The sequence below is a fragment of the Phyllostomus hastatus genome, unplaced genomic scaffold (assembly GCF_019186645.2).
Source record: "Phyllostomus hastatus isolate PE091 unplaced genomic scaffold, TTU_PhHast_1.1 phas_contig_40, whole genome shotgun sequence".
Classification (NCBI taxonomy): domain Eukaryota; kingdom Metazoa; phylum Chordata; class Mammalia; order Chiroptera; family Phyllostomidae; genus Phyllostomus; species Phyllostomus hastatus.
Genome location: NW_025333872.1, coordinates 6464888 through 6484563, shown reverse-complemented (window position 1 = coordinate 6484563; position 19676 = coordinate 6464888). Strand labels below are relative to the sequence as shown.

The 19676-nt window shown below is 40.9% G+C and overlaps 1 protein-coding gene across 3 annotated transcripts in view; it reads right to left on the bottom strand.

Moving 5' to 3' along the window:
- The window catches only part of UBR2 (ubiquitin protein ligase E3 component n-recognin 2), a 106431-nt gene extending 87019 nt beyond the window's left edge, over positions 1-19412 (bottom strand). For all 3 annotated transcript variants that reach the window (XM_045842681.1, XM_045842680.1, XM_045842682.1), the window contains exons 1-2: positions 18994-19412; positions 7681-7940 (exon numbers count right to left, since the gene is read on the bottom strand). In XM_045842681.1, coding sequence (XP_045698637.1) covers positions 7681-7940; positions 18994-19071 — 338 coding nt within the window. In that variant the 5' untranslated portion in view covers positions 19072-19412. The remainder of the gene's footprint in view (positions 1-7680; positions 7941-18993) is intronic.
- Positions 19413-19676: the final 264 nt, after the last annotated feature.

Here is a 19676-nt window from a genome sequence, read left to right as displayed (position 1 = left end):
TGGAAGTGTAATCTGGGAAGGGGTTGGAGAAGTAAGGTGAGTTGGCCAAAAATTTGTTTCTGAGCACTGTTTTAGAATGATGGAGTTGTGGAAAATAGTTTGGTTCATATGCTGCTTCCAGGTTGCCCCAGTCTGCTCGCTTACAGACCTGGTGAGACCAGATAGGGCTAAAGAAACCTGTACTCAGATTCCAGCCACCTGGGGCAGACGGACCCCTGGGGCATGGCTGCGGGGCCTTCCCAGTTTCGGGGAACTGCCCTGCACCCCAGCTCGAGGCGCTGATCGCCAAGAATTCCAGAGTGGTGTAAAGGAGGTTTGGGGAGGAAGGAACCCCTAGGCTCTGTAAGCTGAGCCCACATGCATGTTGGGGACTGGACAGCAAGCCATGTGGGTGTGCCGCCATTTTGGGTAAAATGGAAGATGAATCATGTGAGTGCTCCACAATGGAGGATGGGGTGTGCATGGGCGCTGCCATCTTGGATAATGGGTCATGTGAGCATTCCGCCATCTTGGAATTGGGCAAGGTGGTGGGCTAAGCATGCTCCTCAGGTTGTATGCTGTGTGTTGCTGCTCTGTGGGCACTGCACCAGTCAGATTTTCTGTGCAACTAGTTCTGAAAGGGATAACTCTGGTTTTGAAGGTCATGAACTGGGGTTCAAGGGTGACCATCTCAGCTGTAGGGTGTTTGCAGAGTCTAAGCTTCACAAAGCTGCAGATGTCCCTGCAAATCTGCTGGGGACTTTAACTGCCAGATACTGAATCTGACTGCAGTCCTTCCCAGTGTGAAAAAGAACAAGGATTTAAAGTGTATTATGGTTAAATATGGATGGGTAAAGATGTATGTATAAAGGTTGTGAAAGTTTTAAACCTGAAGGAAAGGAAACCTCAGCTACCTGTTTTCTGATTTTATGGGAATGCGATATGAATTTTCCTGTTTCTGATCAGAAATCTTCTGCATCGAAGACCTAGGAAAGGTCGCCTGTACCAGCTGGGGAGAATGCCTTTGCCACCCAGGACCCAAGCGGGGTCATTCAGGGCTGATGAGTATTTCAGCCTGAGGCAAAGGAGCACATCTCTGCCAGGGCAGCAGCGGACACACCGGTACAGAGAACACCTCCACCTGTGTATTCTTCTGGAACTCAGTTGTTGGAATTTTGCACTGTATCTGCTCTGAAGAGCAACTGAGGTTTCCCGGAGAAACTTAAAACTTCACACGAGTTTGAGACATGAGAATGCAGTTCTGGTGGCTATTGGAAAGACAAAGATTTTCCTTCACATTTTGTATTTCTCTCCCCATCTGATCTCTCCAAAATTGAGAATTCTGAAGGAGTTAAGTGATGATATAATATTTCTTTGCATAAAACCAGTAGAACCAGGCATTAATGGTGGTTTCGTTAACCAAAATTTTGACTGGAATGTTGTACCTGAAGGAGGCAGGTCTGGGTTCTGGTCGTCACCAGAAAGCCTAAGGAACTGGGATTGACTTGCAAAGCTAGCAAAAGTCCATGAGAAAAAGCCTAATACCTTGGTCAGTTGTGTGGTTCGTGGCAGTCTTTCCAGGGAAGGAACAAAGGTTGCTTTCCTGAAAGATGGCTAAAAAGGAACCTGAAGGCACAATGAAAGCCTCAAGCCTTTGAGAGAAAGGATGGAACAGATGAAGCCAGATGGCAGATGTGTGGCTCTGCTTCTGTGCCCGGAGGGGCGGACTGAGAAGTCAATCTAAGGGTTCCCTGTGTGAGTTCCAGCAAAGTGGACTTAAAGCTTTATCATGTATGGTCCACAGCTGCTCTTTGTGTGTTTACACAAACGAACAGGCAAAATTAAAACTGGCCACAATGTAGTCTCTTTAATGACAATGAGGGGGATCTTAAAAAATCGTGGTTGAAGGAAAATCCCAATGCTCAGTGTTGGACACTGGACCAAGTGCAACTGTCTTCAAAGTATGTTTTCATTTGGAAGTTGAAACTGGGTGTGTAACATCACCAAAGATGTTCAATTTACCGGCACAAAGGACCTGTCAAAATGCCATTGTTAGATGCCATTGCAGCAAAGGCCTTGTAACTAGAAGTCTCTCCAAAAGGCAGTTCTCGCAAACTCAGAGATGGTTTGTGGGTTGTTGTGTGAATATGTGTTCTTTCTTCTGTTTCCATAGGGCCATTTGCCTATGATCTCATTACCTGAGTGACTGGTTGCAATACAGGCCTCACTCAAGGAGCCCATCTTCTTCATCACCCACTGAGACTCAACGGTTTTGGCTGAACTAGGTGGTTGGGTTGGTGAAGGGTTGGGGCAGTCTGCAGGCTTCACTTTAAAATTGATTTTCCTTTTCTGCCCTAATGGCTCAGAAAGAAAGGGACTAGAAATCTGGAAGGGGGGAAATCCTAAAATATTCCCCTCAGGCCAAGTATAGTGAGGGAAAAGGCGTTGGGCAGGTGTAGCATGCGTCACACACCTTCCTCCACATAAGCCACTCTTTTCCTAATATGAGATGCTGAAAAATTGGTCCCTACCTTTGTTGGTTAGTAGTTAGGGTTTAATTGTGCCTTCTAACCCACTTGCCAAATCTGTCATGTCCATAATATGACAAGAATGCCAATTTTTGGACATCGAGCCTGTTGCTCCCCAGGGACAGCCTACTGACTTGGTCTCTGCAAGGTCCTTCCCTTCATGGGATGGGCACCCTGTACGCCACATCCCCCACTCTTTTAGGTACCCCTGGATCCAAGGGTAGGTAGGATGGCAGATATGTCTAACAGGAAGCAGCTGGATAAGAATATAATGAGACCTTCACCCATTGTCCTTTATAAGATTATAAAGGAGCCCTGACTGGTGTGGCTCAGTGGATTGAGTGCTGGCCTGTGAACCAAAAGGTCGATTCCCAGTCAGGGCACATGCCTGAGTGGCAGGCCAGGTCCCCACTTGGGGGCATGCGAGAAGCAAACCACACGTTGATGTTTCTCTCCATTTCTTTCTTCCTCCCTTCCATTCTCTAAAAATGAATAAATAAAATTTTTTAAAAAAAAGATGATAAAGGATTTTATCTGAAAGCGAGTTGTAACAGGATATTGAACTGAAGGTCCCCCCAAATAGTGAAAACCCCCACAGCTATCACTCGGGGGATGAGGAAAGTGGAGCAGGGCCACTGAGAGCTACTTTGCGTATCTGAAGAACTTGGACAGTGTTTTAATGAAGTTAAAAAGCTGTGTATGCGCTCGGAGCCAGGGGCGTGGGCATGACTCCAACCTGTGATGTGATGGGATGTAGCTGGAGGGGCTTCCTGCGCCTGTGAGAGCAGCTTAGAGGCAGCTTCTGCATTATGGGGCCACGCCTGCCTAGACTCACAAAGGCAGCAGAGAAAGACAGAAGAAACCAGACTACTGGCAGGTGTGAGCCAGTGTGGGAGGAGTCGGAAATGGGGTTACACAGGAAGATCCACGCCAGGATTAAAACTCAGGTGCGTGGCAGCCAAGCTGGGGCTTAACCACGCGGTTTTGGAAGTGGAGAGGGATCTCTCTTGACCATGCTGTTTGGAAAGCAGGAAAGCAAGATGCAACAGCCAACCGGAACTCTCTCTCTTAGCCATTTGAAAGAATGCAGGATTCTAGCCCTGGCTGGCGTAGCTCAGTGGATTGAGCTCAGGCTGCAAACCAAAGCATCGCAGGTTCGATTCCCAGTCAGGACACATGCCTGGGTTGCAGGCCATGGCCCCCAGCAACCGCACATTGATGTTTCTCTCTCTCTTTCTCCCTCCCTCCCCTCTCTAAAAATAAATAAATACATAAAAATTAAAAAAAAAAAAATGAACCATCTTTAAAAAAAATTCATTAAAAAAAAAAAAAAAGAAAGAAAAAGAAAGAATGAAGGACTCCCACTGGCCCACCATGAGGATGAGGTTTTGGATTAAGAACGGGAGCTACGGACTTCTATTTCTTTTCCTGATATACAGTACCCCTGACTGGCCTGGTTTGGCAAGTGGAGGCAGGACTGTGTGTGTGTTTATGGGTATTTTAAAGGGACTTTGGGATTTAATGGCAACATTAAGCCATTACTCTAACCCTGTGTAACTTCTGAATAAACAGTTCCTTTCCTTTTTACCAAACTCTGGCATTGAGAGCCACAGTTCACATCAGTGGCGGGCAAACAAACAAACAAACAAACAAAAAAAACAGAGTACAAGAGCCCCAGCGGCAGGGGGGCTTTTCCTGTAACAGTATCTCAAAAAATTAAAAATGGAACTGCCTTAAGAACACATTATCCCACTTCTGGGAATTTATTTGAAGAAACCCGAAACACTTATTCAAGAGAACATAAGCATCCTTATGTTCCCTGCAGTATTATTTACACTGGCCAAGATATAGAAGCAGCCCAAGTGTCCCTCAGTAGATGAATGGATAAAACTATGGGACAGGTATACACAATGGAATACTACTTGGCCATAAAATTTTTTTTTACCTTTTGAGACAGCATGTACGGACACGGAGAATCTATGCTAAGCGAAATAAGCCAGTCAGAAAGACAAGATTTCAGTCACATGGAATCTAGTGAACAAACTGAATTAAGAAGCAAAATAGAGACCAACTCATAGATAGAAGGCTGACAGGTCTTGCAGGTGGGGGCGTGCGCGGTTAGCAGGTGGAGAGATCATGGAAAAGGGACTCTTGGGCAACAGTGTGGTGACTGCGGGGGGCAGGGGATATAAGAGGGCTAAATGGTAACAGAAAAAAATACAATTAAAAAATAATAAGAGACTTTTCAAGCATGCTTTTTCCAAGAAAGAAGTCTTATTGTAAAACAGAACTCTATTAAAAAGACCCAGTCTTTTCCCTAACTGGTGTGGCTCAGTTGGTCGGGCACAGCCCCACAAAACTAAAGACTGATGGTTGGTTACCAGTCAGGGCACATGCCTGGGTTGAGGTTTGGTCCCTGGTTGGGAGATGTGCAAGAGGCAGCCAATCAATGTTTCTCTCCCTCTCTTTTCTCTCTAAAAATTGAGTATTAAAAAAGAGGTCCAGTCTTCAAGTTTTTTAAAAAGCTAGCATCTATTGTAAATAAACAATTCTTACTAGAATTAAGTGGTTCTTCCATATTAGAGCTTTCTATTTCCAAACAGAAAAGGAACAAAAGTATCTCTATTCCTTGATTACTCATACTCATAGCTCAGTATCTAACCCGAAGACTAAGTATTTGGTTTAAAAAACCTTGTATATTCAGAATGGAAAGATTTCCTGTATATAACCATGAGTAAATCCTATAAAATAGCTGGTTTACAATAAATATGATATCGCCACTAAACAAGTACAGAAATGTACAACGAATAAGAATACAAAAAGCAAATTTAAAGTAGGGAATCAGGTTCGTTAGAAGGAAGCTTCATATATGCAAAGGGAGAAATTGAGACAGAATCCTGTGGTGTTGGACTGCAACTGCAGAGATCACTGGAAATGCATGGCTTTTAGTAACTCTTTCAATAACTATCTGTAGACAGAGATCCACTGAGAGAGCTCGGGGTTAGTGACATACCCAGTAGCAACAAGTACACCTGGTCTCCTACTTCTAAACACTATGAAAAAGAAAGCAGGATTCTTGGAGAAATGGTTGATTTCAGGGCCGGGGAAGGGAAAACATCCAAGATGTAGCCCAAACATCTTGTGTCTGAAAGAAAAAGGAAATACTCAAAGAATGATGGGGACATGAAAAAACAACAAAGAAGACAGCTCTGAAATGCCTCTCACACGTCAAACCTAGAACAATTTAAGCACAAGAATAATGGGCCCTGACTGATGTGGCTCGGTGGGCTGGGCATCGTACTACAAACCCAAAGGTCGTTGGTTCAATTCCTGGTCGGGGCACATGCCTTGGTTGTGGGTCAGGTCCCCAGGAGGCAAGTGATCAGTGTTTCTCTTGCACATTGATGTTCCTCTCCCTCTCTTTCATCCCTCCCTTGCCCTCTCTCTAAAAATAAATAAGAAAATCTAAAACAAAAACAACAACAAAAAAACAAACAAACCACCCCATGAATAGGACTCCATGAATACATTCTAATACAAATAAATAGAGAGAATGTTTGGTAAGAAATAGCATATTATTTAATATTCTCAAAATACCTTTCCACCAAGCACTTAGTGATTAGAGAGAGAAAAAGAGTAACTTTACAGTGAAGTCTTGCAGCATCCCCTTAATTTAGTGGTTGAAGTTAACATCACCAGTTATTAGACAAATCAAAATCATATGAGAATAGGTGATTTCTGTGATATTCCTGTGAAAGATACAACCTGACCCTAATCATGAAGTATATCAGACAAAGCCAACTGACAGACATTTACAAAATAACAGGCCTGTAATCTTCAAAAGCATCAAGATAAGGAAAATCAAAGAAAAACTGAGTAGGGGTAGAGGGATTGAGCAACAAGGAAAAAGGACTCATGGACACGGACAACCATGTGGTGATTGCTGGGGGGGACGGGAGCATAGGGGACTAAATGGTAATGGAAAAAAAATACAATAAAGATTAAAAAAACAAAACAAAACAAAAAACAAACAACCCTGAGGAAATGCTCCAGATTGAAAATGAAAAGACATGGCACACCAAAGGATGCTTTGAAACCAGTTCCTTTTGCTACAAAAAGATGTTACAGGACAAATGAGCCTCAGTTTCCTCATCTATGAGTAAATCATGAGGGCAAACTACCTCTGTTGCTCCAAATATCAACTAAGGACTCAAAGAGGTTTTTGTAAAGACAGACAAAAAACTAGATCTAACAGTCTTTCAATATATAAAAATATCTTTACTGGTATTCTAACCATCCATAGGCACTCAGAGGCCTTCCCCAAAATTACAGGAAAACTCTTACAAAAAATGTTATGCAATGTCTCTATTAATAGTACCTTCACACAATGGATTATCTAGTCATACTAAGTGATATGAACAGATACCATGATTTTGTTAAACAGAGATTTTGTTTAATCACTAGGGTGGAGATTTTCCACCATTTCTGAACATGTGATACATGTTTATATTTCCTGACTGTGTAAGCACTGACACGTCACCACCTATACAAGCAATAACAAAGTCCACCTTGATGTCTGTGCATGGTGTCCCCTAATAAAGGTGGACTAGATGCTCGTCCTTGCTTGCTGGCTCCCAATAAAGCTCCTTCTCATAAAATCATCGTGTAGCTGGCAACTACTGAGCATTCAGACCTGGTCTGGTCAGGTAATATGATCCTATATATGGGTCAGAGTAAGCAAAGAGTGAGTTGTGGATGTCTTGAGCCAGAAAGCAAAGCAGCACTCACGCATTAGTGAAGGCATGTGGAAAGGATAAAGAAGCTAGTGTGATCGGGCTCCCACAGACCAAATATGAGATAATTTGAACATCAAAATGAAGTACTGTAACTAAAAAACTATCAGGAAAAGCGAGCAAGCGATAATACAAGAGTCAAGGTAAGAATTAATTATGGACTAGGAAGAAGGCATACAGTAGCTTTCTGGAATGCTAGTGACCTGGAAAATAATTACATGAAGTATGTTTCATAATTACTTATTACACTGCATATACTTGCTGTGTATACTTTTACATATAAATACTATATTTCATAATTTAAAAACAAAGATTAAGATTTCAGGGAAAAAAAATGTCAAATACAAGAGCCTTTGAGAAAGAGAATTATGATATTTTACCTGCAAGAGTATGTAGGCTCTCCTACTTTAAAAACACGACCACAAAGATGAGAAGGTTTGTTTGCTTGTTCAAGTTTTGGAAATCCAAAGGCAGGATCTTCACCACAAAGGTACCATTCCAAAGGCCCCAGCAGAACATGCTGTGCCAGCATGTCTTCCTTCTGTGGAAAAGGGTTGGGACCCCTGCAGTAGATTTTGGGTACATAGTGAGCTAAATGCTGGTAGACTTCTCTAGTGAGGTCAGTTGATTGCAGCCATTTCTTTAAAAAAAGAAAAAAGAAAAAGTTTTAAACAATGTCAATAAACTACTAATGTGAATAAATCTCTATTTTTTTTTTAGGTTCCAAAGTAACAGTAAGAGTCATAAATTATTTTGTTGACAATACTCATCACTGTATGTCTTCTTTTCAAAAAGGGCGAAATTTAGAACTTTGTTAAAATCTAAACTATTTTAGAATTCTACTTAAAGTGAAAGTAAAATTAAAGTGAAATGAGCCCCTCTCCTCAACTCAAGAAGCGAACCTCTGCAGGCAGGACAGGAGAATGGCCACAACGAATCATCACATACACCACCAGTCACGGAGCCCACCGGACTTCCTCTCTAGTGCTTTGTTCAAATTTTATTTTTTCATTAATTTTCAATTATATAGTTGACAGACACTATATTAGTGTCAGATATACATCATAGTGATTAGGCATTCATATTCCTTAACGAAGGGATCACCCCGATGCTCTGATTGTGATTTGGATTCACTCTGTCAGTTTGCTGATAGGGATGGCATGCAGGGAACGTGAACAGCCAATACATTTGTTCCACTTCTGATTGATTAATAAATGAGCTGATACACCAGTCTCATGAATATTAGTCCACAAGAGACTTTCTTCCACCAACATGGCTTCTTATCCTGATAAACCTCACTACATATAAACCCTTTCCTCTTTGCTCTCCCTGCTAAAAACAAACCAAAAATAGCTGCTTTTCCCTGTCCCCAAACTTTTATGTCCAACTACCTGTGATAATTATACTTAGATAGCCAACGGATACTGTGATATTGTACTTTATAATAAGAAATATATATTTGGTCTTCCTCCAATTCCTGGCAGACTCCTAAAACTCTTGAAATTTCCTAAATGTTGTAAGTGGGATAAAGGTGAAAGGAGTGTCTTTTGTCATTTTTAACAATCCCCTTCGGGGAGCTGGTTGCCAGGGGAACCAATCCAATGACTGGAAGGTTGGAATTTACAGTCTCCAATCATGCCCACGTACCAAAGCTTCCATAAAAATCTTTAAATGCTGGGGTTCAGAGAGTTTCTGGGTTGAACATACGGAGGTGCTGGCACAGGGCATGGAAGCTCTGCAACCCTTCCCACGTGCCTTGCTCTTTGCATCTCTTCTGCCTGGCAATCACTGAGTTGTATCACTTTATAATAAACCAGTAATCTAGTAAATAAACCGCTTCCCTGAGAGTTCTGGAAGATGTCCTAGCAAATGACTGAACCTAAAGACTGATCATGGAAACCCCTGATTTGTAGCCAAGTCAGAGAGAAGTTGTGGGTAACTTGAGGACAGTGGTAAAGGGGGCAGTCTTGTGGGACTGAGCCCTTAATCTGTGGGATCTGATGCTATCTCTAGGTGTACAGTATCAGAATTGAATTGACTTTTAGGACACCCAGTTGGTGTCGTAGAGAATTACAGAACTGCTTGGTGTGCAGAACCCTCCCACCTGCCACCACATATACACACATTTGGTGGCCAATGTATAGGTGTAAGTGTAGGGAGAAACAGAAGAAACAGAGTTTTCCCTTTCAGATACCAACTTCACATGTCCAAAACTGAACTAATGATACCCCTATTCCCACCCCAAACCTGCTGTTTCCCCCATTTCCCTATTTTAGATACCACTTCTACCCAAGTATCCAAACCAAAAAAACCTGAAAATATTCCTTCTTCCTCACTCCAACATCCAAATAAGTCTTGTCCATTAGGCTTCTTAAATATTTGTTGAATCTGGACTTCTGGCTAAGACAGAAGCATAGGTACACACGCTTTGCTTCCTCACAAAACCAAAAGGATAACAACCAATTTAAAAACAAAAACAAAAACAACCAGAACTGCCAGGAAATCGAGATGTATGAAAGTCCAACAACCAAGGAACTGAAGAAACATCCATCCAGGCTGGCAGGAGGGGAGGTGACTGGCAGCCAGGGTGGAGAGGATGCACAGAAAAGCAGCGGTTGGCAGACCGGGTGGCTCCACATTCTCACACGAGGATAAACCAGGAGGAACTGGGGAGCAAGACAAACTAACCCAGGGTTCCAGCGCAGGAAAATAAAGCCTCAAAATCTCTGGCTGTAAAAACCTGTTGGGGTTGCGGCAGAAGAAACCGCCAGTCCCACAGAAGGGTTTGTTGGAGGGACCCACAGGGTCCTAGAATGTACAAAAGCCTATCCACCCAGGAATCAGCACCAGGGCAGCACCTAAAGAGCACAGTTTGCTTGCAGGTTATGGGGGAAGTGACTGAAAGTGGGTCTAGAGCTGAGCAAAACACATTGTTCCCTCCCTGACCCCTCCTCCCCCCAGCACCACAACACAGCTACCTGTGATGTCCTGCCCTGGCAAATACTTAAGGCTCTGCCCCTTAAAATGTAGTAGATGTGCCAAGACAAAGAAATATGGCCCAAATGAAAGAACACATCAAAACTCCAGAAAAAGAACTAAGCAATGAGGAGATAGCCAATCTATCAGTTGCAGAGTTCAAAACACTAGTAATGGGATGCTCACAGAAATGGGAGATGATTGAGTACGGATACAAAATAAAGGAAGTGAAGGCTATACAAAGTGAAATAATGAAAAATATACAGGAAACCAAAAGTGAAGGGAAGGAACCAGGGCTCAAATCAACTATTTGGAACAGAAGAAGAAATAAACATTCAACAGGAACAGAATGAAGAAATAAGAACTCAAAAAAAAGGAGGAGAGGCTTAGGAGCCTCTGGGACAACTTTAAACATTCCAACATCTGAATCATAGGGGTACAGAAGGAGAAGAGGAGAGCAAGAAATTGAAAACTTATTTGAATGAATAATGAAAGAAAACCTCCCCTATCTGGCAAAGGAAATAGACTTCCAGGAAGTCCAGGAAGCTGAGAGAGTCCCAAGGAAGTTGGACCCAAGGAGGAACACACTAAGATACATCATCATTACATTACCCAAGATTAAAGATAAGGAGAGAAGCTTAAAAGCAGCATGAGAAAAGGAAACAGTTACCTACGAAGGAGTTCCCATAAAACAGGAACTGATAAAACTCATAAAACTACCAGCTGATTTCTCAAAAGGAACCATACAGGCAAGAAGGAACTGGAAAAGAATTCAAAGTCATAAAAGGTAAGGACCTACATTCAAACTTACTCTAATCCAGCAAAGCTATCATTCAGAATGGAAGGGCAGATAAAGTGCTTCCCAGATAAGGTCAAGTTAAAGGTGTTCATCATCACCAAGTCCTTATTATATGAAATGTTAATGGGATTTGACTAAGAAAAAGAAGAAGATCAAAACGAGGAACAGCAAAATGACAACAAACTCACAACCATCAACAACTGAACCTAAACAAAAAACAAACTAAGCAAACAACTAGAACAGGAACAGAATCACAGAAATGGAGATCACATGGAGGGTTATCAGTGTGGAGGGGGAGGAGAGAGAATGAAGGAAAAGGTGCAGGGAATAAGAAGCATAAATGGTAGGTACAAAATAGATAGGGGGATGTTATTAATAGTATAGGAAATGGAGAAGCCAAAGAACTCATATGTATGACCCCCATGGACATGAATTAAGGGGAGAATTCTGGAGGGAATGGGGATACTGGGCAGAGGGGGATAAAGGGGAGAAAAAATGGGACAACTGCAATAGCATAATAAAATATACTAAAAAAAAATTTGTTGAATCCATCCATTTCTTTCTCTCCATCTCCACTACCTTAGTCCAAACCCTCTATTCCCATCTTTCACCAGAATTAGTGCAACCATGCCCTAACTGGTGATCTCCACTTGTCTTACCCTCCTACAGTCCATTTCCCAACCTTACTACCACAGCAATTCTTCCAAAATGCCAATCTGTTCATGTCATTCAGTATCCCTTTGTAATGAGAATCAAGTCAACTCCCCTGACAAGGTCCTTTGCCTTCTATCAATACTCTCCCATCTACTCCCCCAGACTCGTATTGGCTTCACTCTCTCTGCTTTATAAGGGTGTTATCTACTCATTTTTCAGATCTGTTTCACTTTCTCTAAAATGTCTTCTTAGCCCATTCCTCACCTCCATCTCCCATTTCCATATCCCCCAGATCTAAAACAAAATGTGGCTCCAGTGAGCATTTAATCTGTTAACTGAATGACTATAAATGTTTTCACTACTGTCACCTTACACTAATATTGCAGAAGGATTCTCAATGTGGGTTTAATGAAAAACAGAGATAACACAGATCCAGTCGTACAGTCTCTAAAAACTAAACCAAATACGCCCCAGGTAAAGCATCTTTCAAACCACTTCCTTTCTGTTCCCTGTTTCCTTAAGTCTTTTCCCTGTATTCTGTCATTCATCCCTGCCTCCCCTGCCAATTCAGTCTGTATGTTTATTTGTCTTCCATACTACTTTGTGTAATTATAACTCATTCTGGCTCTAAACCAAGTAAAAATTTTAAATCAGAAAACATAACTGACTCACTTCTACAAAAATGCAGTTCTAAGGTACAGGTCCAGTGTTTACCTATGAATTACAACCTAAATTCCAAATTGGCATCCTTGTTAAAGAAGAGTTTATGTTTAAGTGATAATACCATAAGACAAGAGTATAAGAGCTTCATTTTAATTATTACTTGTATAATCTTCAGCCCACTTCCTTGCTTCTAAAAATAACATACAAAAAGAGATTTTAGTATTCATGAGGTGGTGTATATGAAGTCTGTCTGCAAAAAGTCCAACCAGTGTTAACACAATGAGAATAGTTTGTGCAATATCGATATAACCTGGCAGCCAAGGGGAGTGGACTGGAATGTGCATGTATGAACAATGATGACTTCACTGTCTTAGTCAGTAGGGATGGTAGATACTGTTGAGTGAACATGTGTACTGTGTGGCTGTCACATTCAAAATGACTAAGTTGAACAACAAATCTGCACCAAATTTTGCATTAAGCTTGAACATTCCTCCACAGAAGTATTCAGAGATTCAGAAGACTGCAGCTATGAGTAACTAGTGACTGGCAGCTTCATCATGACAACACAACCACTCATGCATCACGTCTTGTGCAGAGTTTTTTGGCGAAACATCTAACCACCCAGGTGGCTCTGGTGCCCTACAGCCCAGACACTGCACCCTGCAACTTTTGGCTCTTCCCAAAACTGAAATCACCTTTGAAAAGGAAGAGATTTCAAACCATTGATGAGATTCTAGAACATATGACAGGCAGCTAATGGCGAATGGGAGAATTGTGTGAGGTCCCATTGTACCTACTTTGAAGGGGACTGAGGGCGTCATTGTCCTACGTACAATGTTTCTTGTATCTTCTTCAATAAATGTCTCTATTTTTCATATTACATGGCTGGATACCTTCTGGACAAACCTCATATATTAACTTTCTAGTCAATTTCACATTTTGGAGCACTTTTCTTAAATGTAAAAATCTTTTGCATAAGCTAAGTGGCTGGATGGAGGCTTTATGCAAGTAGGGAAGAGACTAAATTCTTTTAAACTAACAGCACTTCTTGGAAGACAATCCCACAGGTTTAAGGAGTCTTTCTTACTTTAGAGCAGTGACTCTAAATCAAAATTATACACAAAGACACAGTTTGGTAATTATAAAAGGACAAGAGGACAAAAAAAGTAGTCAACAGTAAAAGGAAAAGAGTCACCAACCAAGCAAACTAGAATCTAATTCTTTGAACTTAAAAAACACTTTTAGGGTTACATCCAAGGGTAAATGTGCAGTTTTTCACCCAAGTCAGCAAATCCTATTTAAAATATGAATGAAGCCCTGATTGATGTGACCCAGTGGGTTGGGTGTCACCCCACAAGTTGAAAGGTTTCTGGTTTGATTCCTGATTCCTGTATACAGCTCATGCCTGGGTTACAGGATAGGTCCCCAGTTAGGGTCATGGAAGAGGCAACCAAATGATGTTTCCTTCTTTCACACCTCAATGGTTTTCCCTCTTTCTCCCTCCCTTCCCCTTTCTCTAAAAATACATAAATTTAAAAAAATCTTTAAAATATGAAGATAGAATCATATTATCCTAAGTAATTTATTGTTTATGAATAGAAAATTAAGTATTAAGAGCCAAAGAATTCAGGTGGGTACTAGAATTAGTGGGGGGATCACTTTGTAATCAGCTAATTATCTAAGCACTATAAAATAATACCAAATGTTATCTGTAATTTAAAAAGATTACTGAATGTCAATTGTAATTTATGTTTTAAAAAAGATTTTATTTATTTATTTTTAGAGAGGGGGAAGGGAGGGTGAGGGAAGAAACATTAATGTATGGTTGCCTCTTATGTGCCCCCTACTGGGGACCTGGCCCGAAACCCAGGCATGTGCCCTGACTGGGAGTTGAACCAGCGACTCTTTGGTTTGCAGGCTGGCACTCAATCCACTGAGCTGTACCAGCCAAGGCTGAATGTCAACTGTACTTTTAAAAAAAGATTCAAAGAATTCATCTCCATGATTCTGGAAAATTATTCCTCAAGCAATTTTAATTTATAACACATTTAACGGTTTTGTTTGAAAAGAAACTTTTGTTCTTATTTTTGTGTTCCCATTTCTCTTAACTTCATTTGCAGAATTTTAATACAAGGAAAACAAAAGATAATGCTCTTTAAAATTATTTTTTTTTGTAGCATCAACAACACTGAGTGGTGAAATCTGTTCACGGATTTCTTAAACAAAAAATTCAGAAACTAATATCAGCTTTTGGTTAAGAAAAACATCAGCCACCTTATATAAAATATACTATTAGTAAAACAAGCGTTTCATTCTAAATATATTATAAATTATAATAAGAAAATAAGAAATAAAAATCCGGTTCAAGAAAAACAGGCATATATTCTAAATTCAAAACCATGTAACAGAGTTGGCATCTATTACAGGCATTTTAATGGCATTAAATTTAAACAATATACAAAGCAAAGTATATTTACATGAGAATTCTATACCAGAGATATTCAATTTGTGACTTTCAACAGCATAAATTAAAATGGAAAAAAAGTTGTGATGAAAAAGTTAGCAGGGAGAAAAACTGACTGCCTTTTAGAATAATGGCTCATGTATTTCTCAAAAGAATAAAATCTATAGTTTTTCATATTCTCACTAACTTAAGCTGATTGTGTAACTGTTCAACCTGAAAAACTATCGAGATTTCTAGTTTGGTTGCATGTTACTTTGCCCTTATTTCAGGCACCTGTGCTGTCACGCCAATGTGCAAAACAGGGTGATAAACACTATCTTATTAGACACTTGTGGCTGTGACACCAATGTGTACAACAGAGTAATAAACACTATCTTATTAGACGGCCTCCACAGGGAAGTAAAGAAACTGTCAACTCATTTCACTAAAGTAAACACGTTATGACAAGGTTTCCAGGAGCTTTCCTTTTTTGAATGTTAAATTTAAGCCCTGGGGATAGAGAGCAACTACAATAAACACAAAAATGAAAGATTCCCTAGAGGTTAGCTTTTTATTACATTATTTAGTTATTATTCTACACCAAATTAAAATTCCATCCTTTAACTCCATTTGATTTTGCTTTTGAACCTGGATAACCAACATGTAAGTTAATTGTAAAATAACAATTGCTAGTGCTGAAATGGAGTTCGAGACTATATTATTATTAAGAAATATTTAAGCAAATCATATTATGAGTCCTAAAAATGAAGTAAAAAAGCATTCACAAATCAAAATAATTACAAACTCAATAATAAAAGACAAAACATCCAATTTAAAAATTAGCAAAAGGTAGGAATTGAACTTCCAAGATATAAATAGTCAAAACACTCATGAAAAGATGTCAATACCATGAGTCACAGGGAAACACAGATCAAACTACAATCAGATGCCACTTAACACCCAACAGAATGGCTGTAAGGAAAGGACAGTAACAATGTTGACAAGGATATGGAGAATTCCACATCCTGCATATTGTGTTGGTGAGAATGTAGTAAAATGACATAGCCAATTTGGAAAATAATAAGCCTAAGAGAAATAAAAACATATGTTCCCACAAAAAAATTATACAAGCATTCACAGCAGCAGGATTAAATATACCAAAAGTAGAAATAACCCAATTGTCCATCAACTGATGAACGGATAAATAAAATATGGTATATGCATACAATGGAATATTACTTTGCAATAACAAGGAATGAAGTATCCATAAATACTAAAATACGACTCCAGAGTTTGGGAGTTTAGGTGAAAATACTGACTGCTAAATGAGTATTGGATGTCTTCTGGGGTTGATGAAAATGTCCTCAAATTGACTGTGGTGATGGCCGCACAACTCTGTGACTACAGCAAAAAGCCCTGCATTGTGGATCTGAATTATATATAAAACTGTTAAAAATCTTAAAGCAAAAAAGAATCAAGACATAGAACTTCTATAATGATTATGTATTTCTTTCATACTTGGCAAAAAATAATATATGTACTTCTTCAATCATGATTACCCTTTGGAACACATTATAATCAAATCTGCGGAGCCTGCAACACAGACTGAAAACATGCTGGGAAAGTCATACTTGTGGAATCAAATTCTACCAAGAAAAAGGGAAGACAGAGAAGAGAGAGCCTCTTTAATATCCTAAACTTAAAGTTGCTGAAGAGAGGGCTTACCTGCTTTTATTTGTGAGGCATACTAGTTAGGATAAACGGGATCACAGGTAGCGCTTCTCCCTCACAGTATTAATAGATGAAAAGCCATGTGTAAATAAAGTGTGGGAAAGATGACACCAGTGCTTATTAAGTAATTTTACATGGATGTGTTCCCAACAAGCCACAGTGTCCGAGTCTAAAGGCTGTGATAGTTGCTTTTTTTACTTGTTTACTCTCTCTAAAATTCACTTCTAACCTGAGAAAACTTTATTAATTCATTTTAATTTGTGATAAAGAAATGTACCGGAGATGAAGCTAAAAGAATAGTTTTAAGTGTTATGATGTTTTAACAGAATACAGACAATAAATCTCTCACAAAGTAAGTCCAGGTTATATATTTGGAAGGATTTTTAGTATTTCTTAATATTAGTTGCATTTTCTTTAAGGAATTTGTTGGACTTCAGGCTAAACATTTTTTTCATCTTATTGTTCTGAAAGCCATTGCAAGTAAACAGAGCAAAAGTGAAATGTAGCTCAGACTGTGATCTACACACATCCCAATCAAGTTCAGATTAATACATTTTGACTGAATTTCCCTTCATTTCCCTGCTGCATTTGCTTGATAATTCCACTGAACAGAACTAGGAACAGTGATTTCTGGTACCGGTTTTACAACTAGTTTTCTTAGGAACCTTAAATTGAAGCTCTGAACTACTTGGTAGTATGCACTTTTAGGATTGGGAAAATAGAGTACATAATCTGTAGTACTGGGCCAATACACACAAAAGTCAGTGGGAGTATAAGAAGTATTACTTTGAGGTGGATAACAGATTAGTTACCAATATGGATATTACTAAAATGACATGGATTGGAATATCATGGAAAATCATGATTACCATTTAACTGTTTACACATAACACTGCTTTTTCTTTTCAAAATATTTTTGATAAATGGAAGGCCAATGGGGGCTGAAAATCCTTGGGTGGTTGTCATGTTAAGCAGAAAGTACATGAGAACCGACCTAAACAAGTCAGTTTTTGGGTTGTTTTTTTTTTTTTTTTTAAGCAAAGACATCATTCATCAGTGTATTTCTTTAAAACTTTTCACCTCTACTCCTGTTCTACCCATTCTGATTTTAGTGTCCTTGTTAATTTATCCAAAATAACTTCTCACTTACCAACAGCCTCACAGTGTCCCGCAAAATTTTGTTCATAACGTTCAGGTTACTGACCTGTGACCAAAGGTCACTCCCTTCCTAGTAGCTTTTTAAATTGAAGGCCTTAGCCCTGGCTGGTACAACTCAGTGGACGAGAGCGCTGGCCTGCAAACCAAAGAGTTGCCGGTTGGATTCCCAGTCAGGGCACATGCCTGGGTTGTGGGCCATGTGCCCAGTAGGGGGCATGTGAGAGGCAACCACACATTGATGTTTCTCTCCCTCCCCTTCTCTAAAAATAGATAAATAAAATCTTTAAAAAAATAACTTGAAGGTCTTAGAGGTGGGGCCTGCTTGAGTTGTTTTGGTCCATTCATAATCATTAGGGAAAATCTGTTCTAATAGGTGTTCCCTGTCTTTGAAGAAAGAAGCCATGAGTTTATTATCTTACAACTTCGTTACTTATACAAGAATACTCATTACAGTTTCAGTACAATATGGGGTTTCAACGGTTTGAGTTTGGGGGATAACTGCCCCCACTATGCAGAGACCAAATCTAACTCTAACTTCTGTTTGTTGAAATCTGCTCTCAAAGTTATATTTGTTCTCCACCCAACTACCCCAGCTCCTAGAAAAAAAAAATTGTAATCGCCCAGCCTCCACTACTACTTTCTCACACATAGTAAACGTGTCGAAACACTACTTTCCACACATTCATCAACATTGTTGACTGACCAAAAAGGTATAAAAACACACTGAATAGGGGAAGAGGGAGAACATTATCTTTTGCATCCTTTGGGGTTCAGGGCAGTGCCAGAAGCAAAGTAGGGACTCGGTTAAAACGGTGGCATTTTTCGGTGGAAGAGCCAGTGCTCTGCTTATCTCAGGAAAAGCAATCAGGAAGAGAAAGTAGGGCGATGTTACCCAAAGCACCAGGAAGAACCTTTCTCCCGCCCCTTGCAAGACCTGGCATAAAGTGCAAAGGCCCTTGTGTTGGAGACTTAATGAGTGTGGGGGAAAGGAATAATAATAAAGAGCTACTGGTTCTCCTGGGCAGGAAGGGAATGTAAAGGTGGCTGGTGCACCGAGCAGCTCTGTGGCTATTTGAAGATAAAGAGGGAAGGGCAGGGGCAGGACCGGTGGCCTCCCCGGGCCGCTCCCACTGTGGGAAGCCGGAGCCACCGGCGCGGTGGTTACCCCAAGTCAAGGTCGGGAAGCTCCGGGATTCCCAGGAATCAGGTCCCCCCAACGGGGCTCGGCCTGCGAGGGCCAGACGTCCCCGAACGGGTCCCGGCACTCACCCCTGCTGTCTCCTCAGCCGAACATTCCAGCAAACTCTGGTCGATGGCCGGCACCTCCGGCTCCAGCTCCGACGCCATCTTCCCTCGTCCTCCTCCCCAGTGCTGACGCCGCTACCGCCGCCACAAGGGCCGCGACCTCGCCACAGCCCCGGTGGCCGAGATCACCACCTCTTCCCCAGCAGTAAGTCCGCAGCCGTCCAGTTGGCGGCGGAAGTAGAAGACGGCGAGTAATGCGAGGTGAGCAAGACAGGAGGGACGTCGGGCTCCTGCGCCCCCTCCTAGGCTCAGCGCCCAATAGTCAAGTCTGCCTCGTCCCTGCACCGGGGAAGGACACAGAACACACAAGCCACACACTCTTTCTCTCAACTGTGTCCCACACCGGGAAAGGGGCAATAACACCCAAGAGAGGAAGTAAAGCTTTCTGGGAACTGTAGTCATCCTCCCTACAGCCGAGAAAAACTTGTCCTTATAGGGTACGCCCACGGGTATTGTGGGAATTGTAGTGCATCTCCTAACGACAGAGCCCGCAAATGGCAGATGAGTGGGCGGAGCTTTTCCGCACTAGTAGAATCATGGGGAAAGAAGAAGGTAAAGAAGAGCCCAGCTGGGAAGAGGCGGAAGAGCAAGATATTGTGGGAACCGTAGTTTTATTCCCCCAATCCTATTTGTTCATTTTTGTGTTG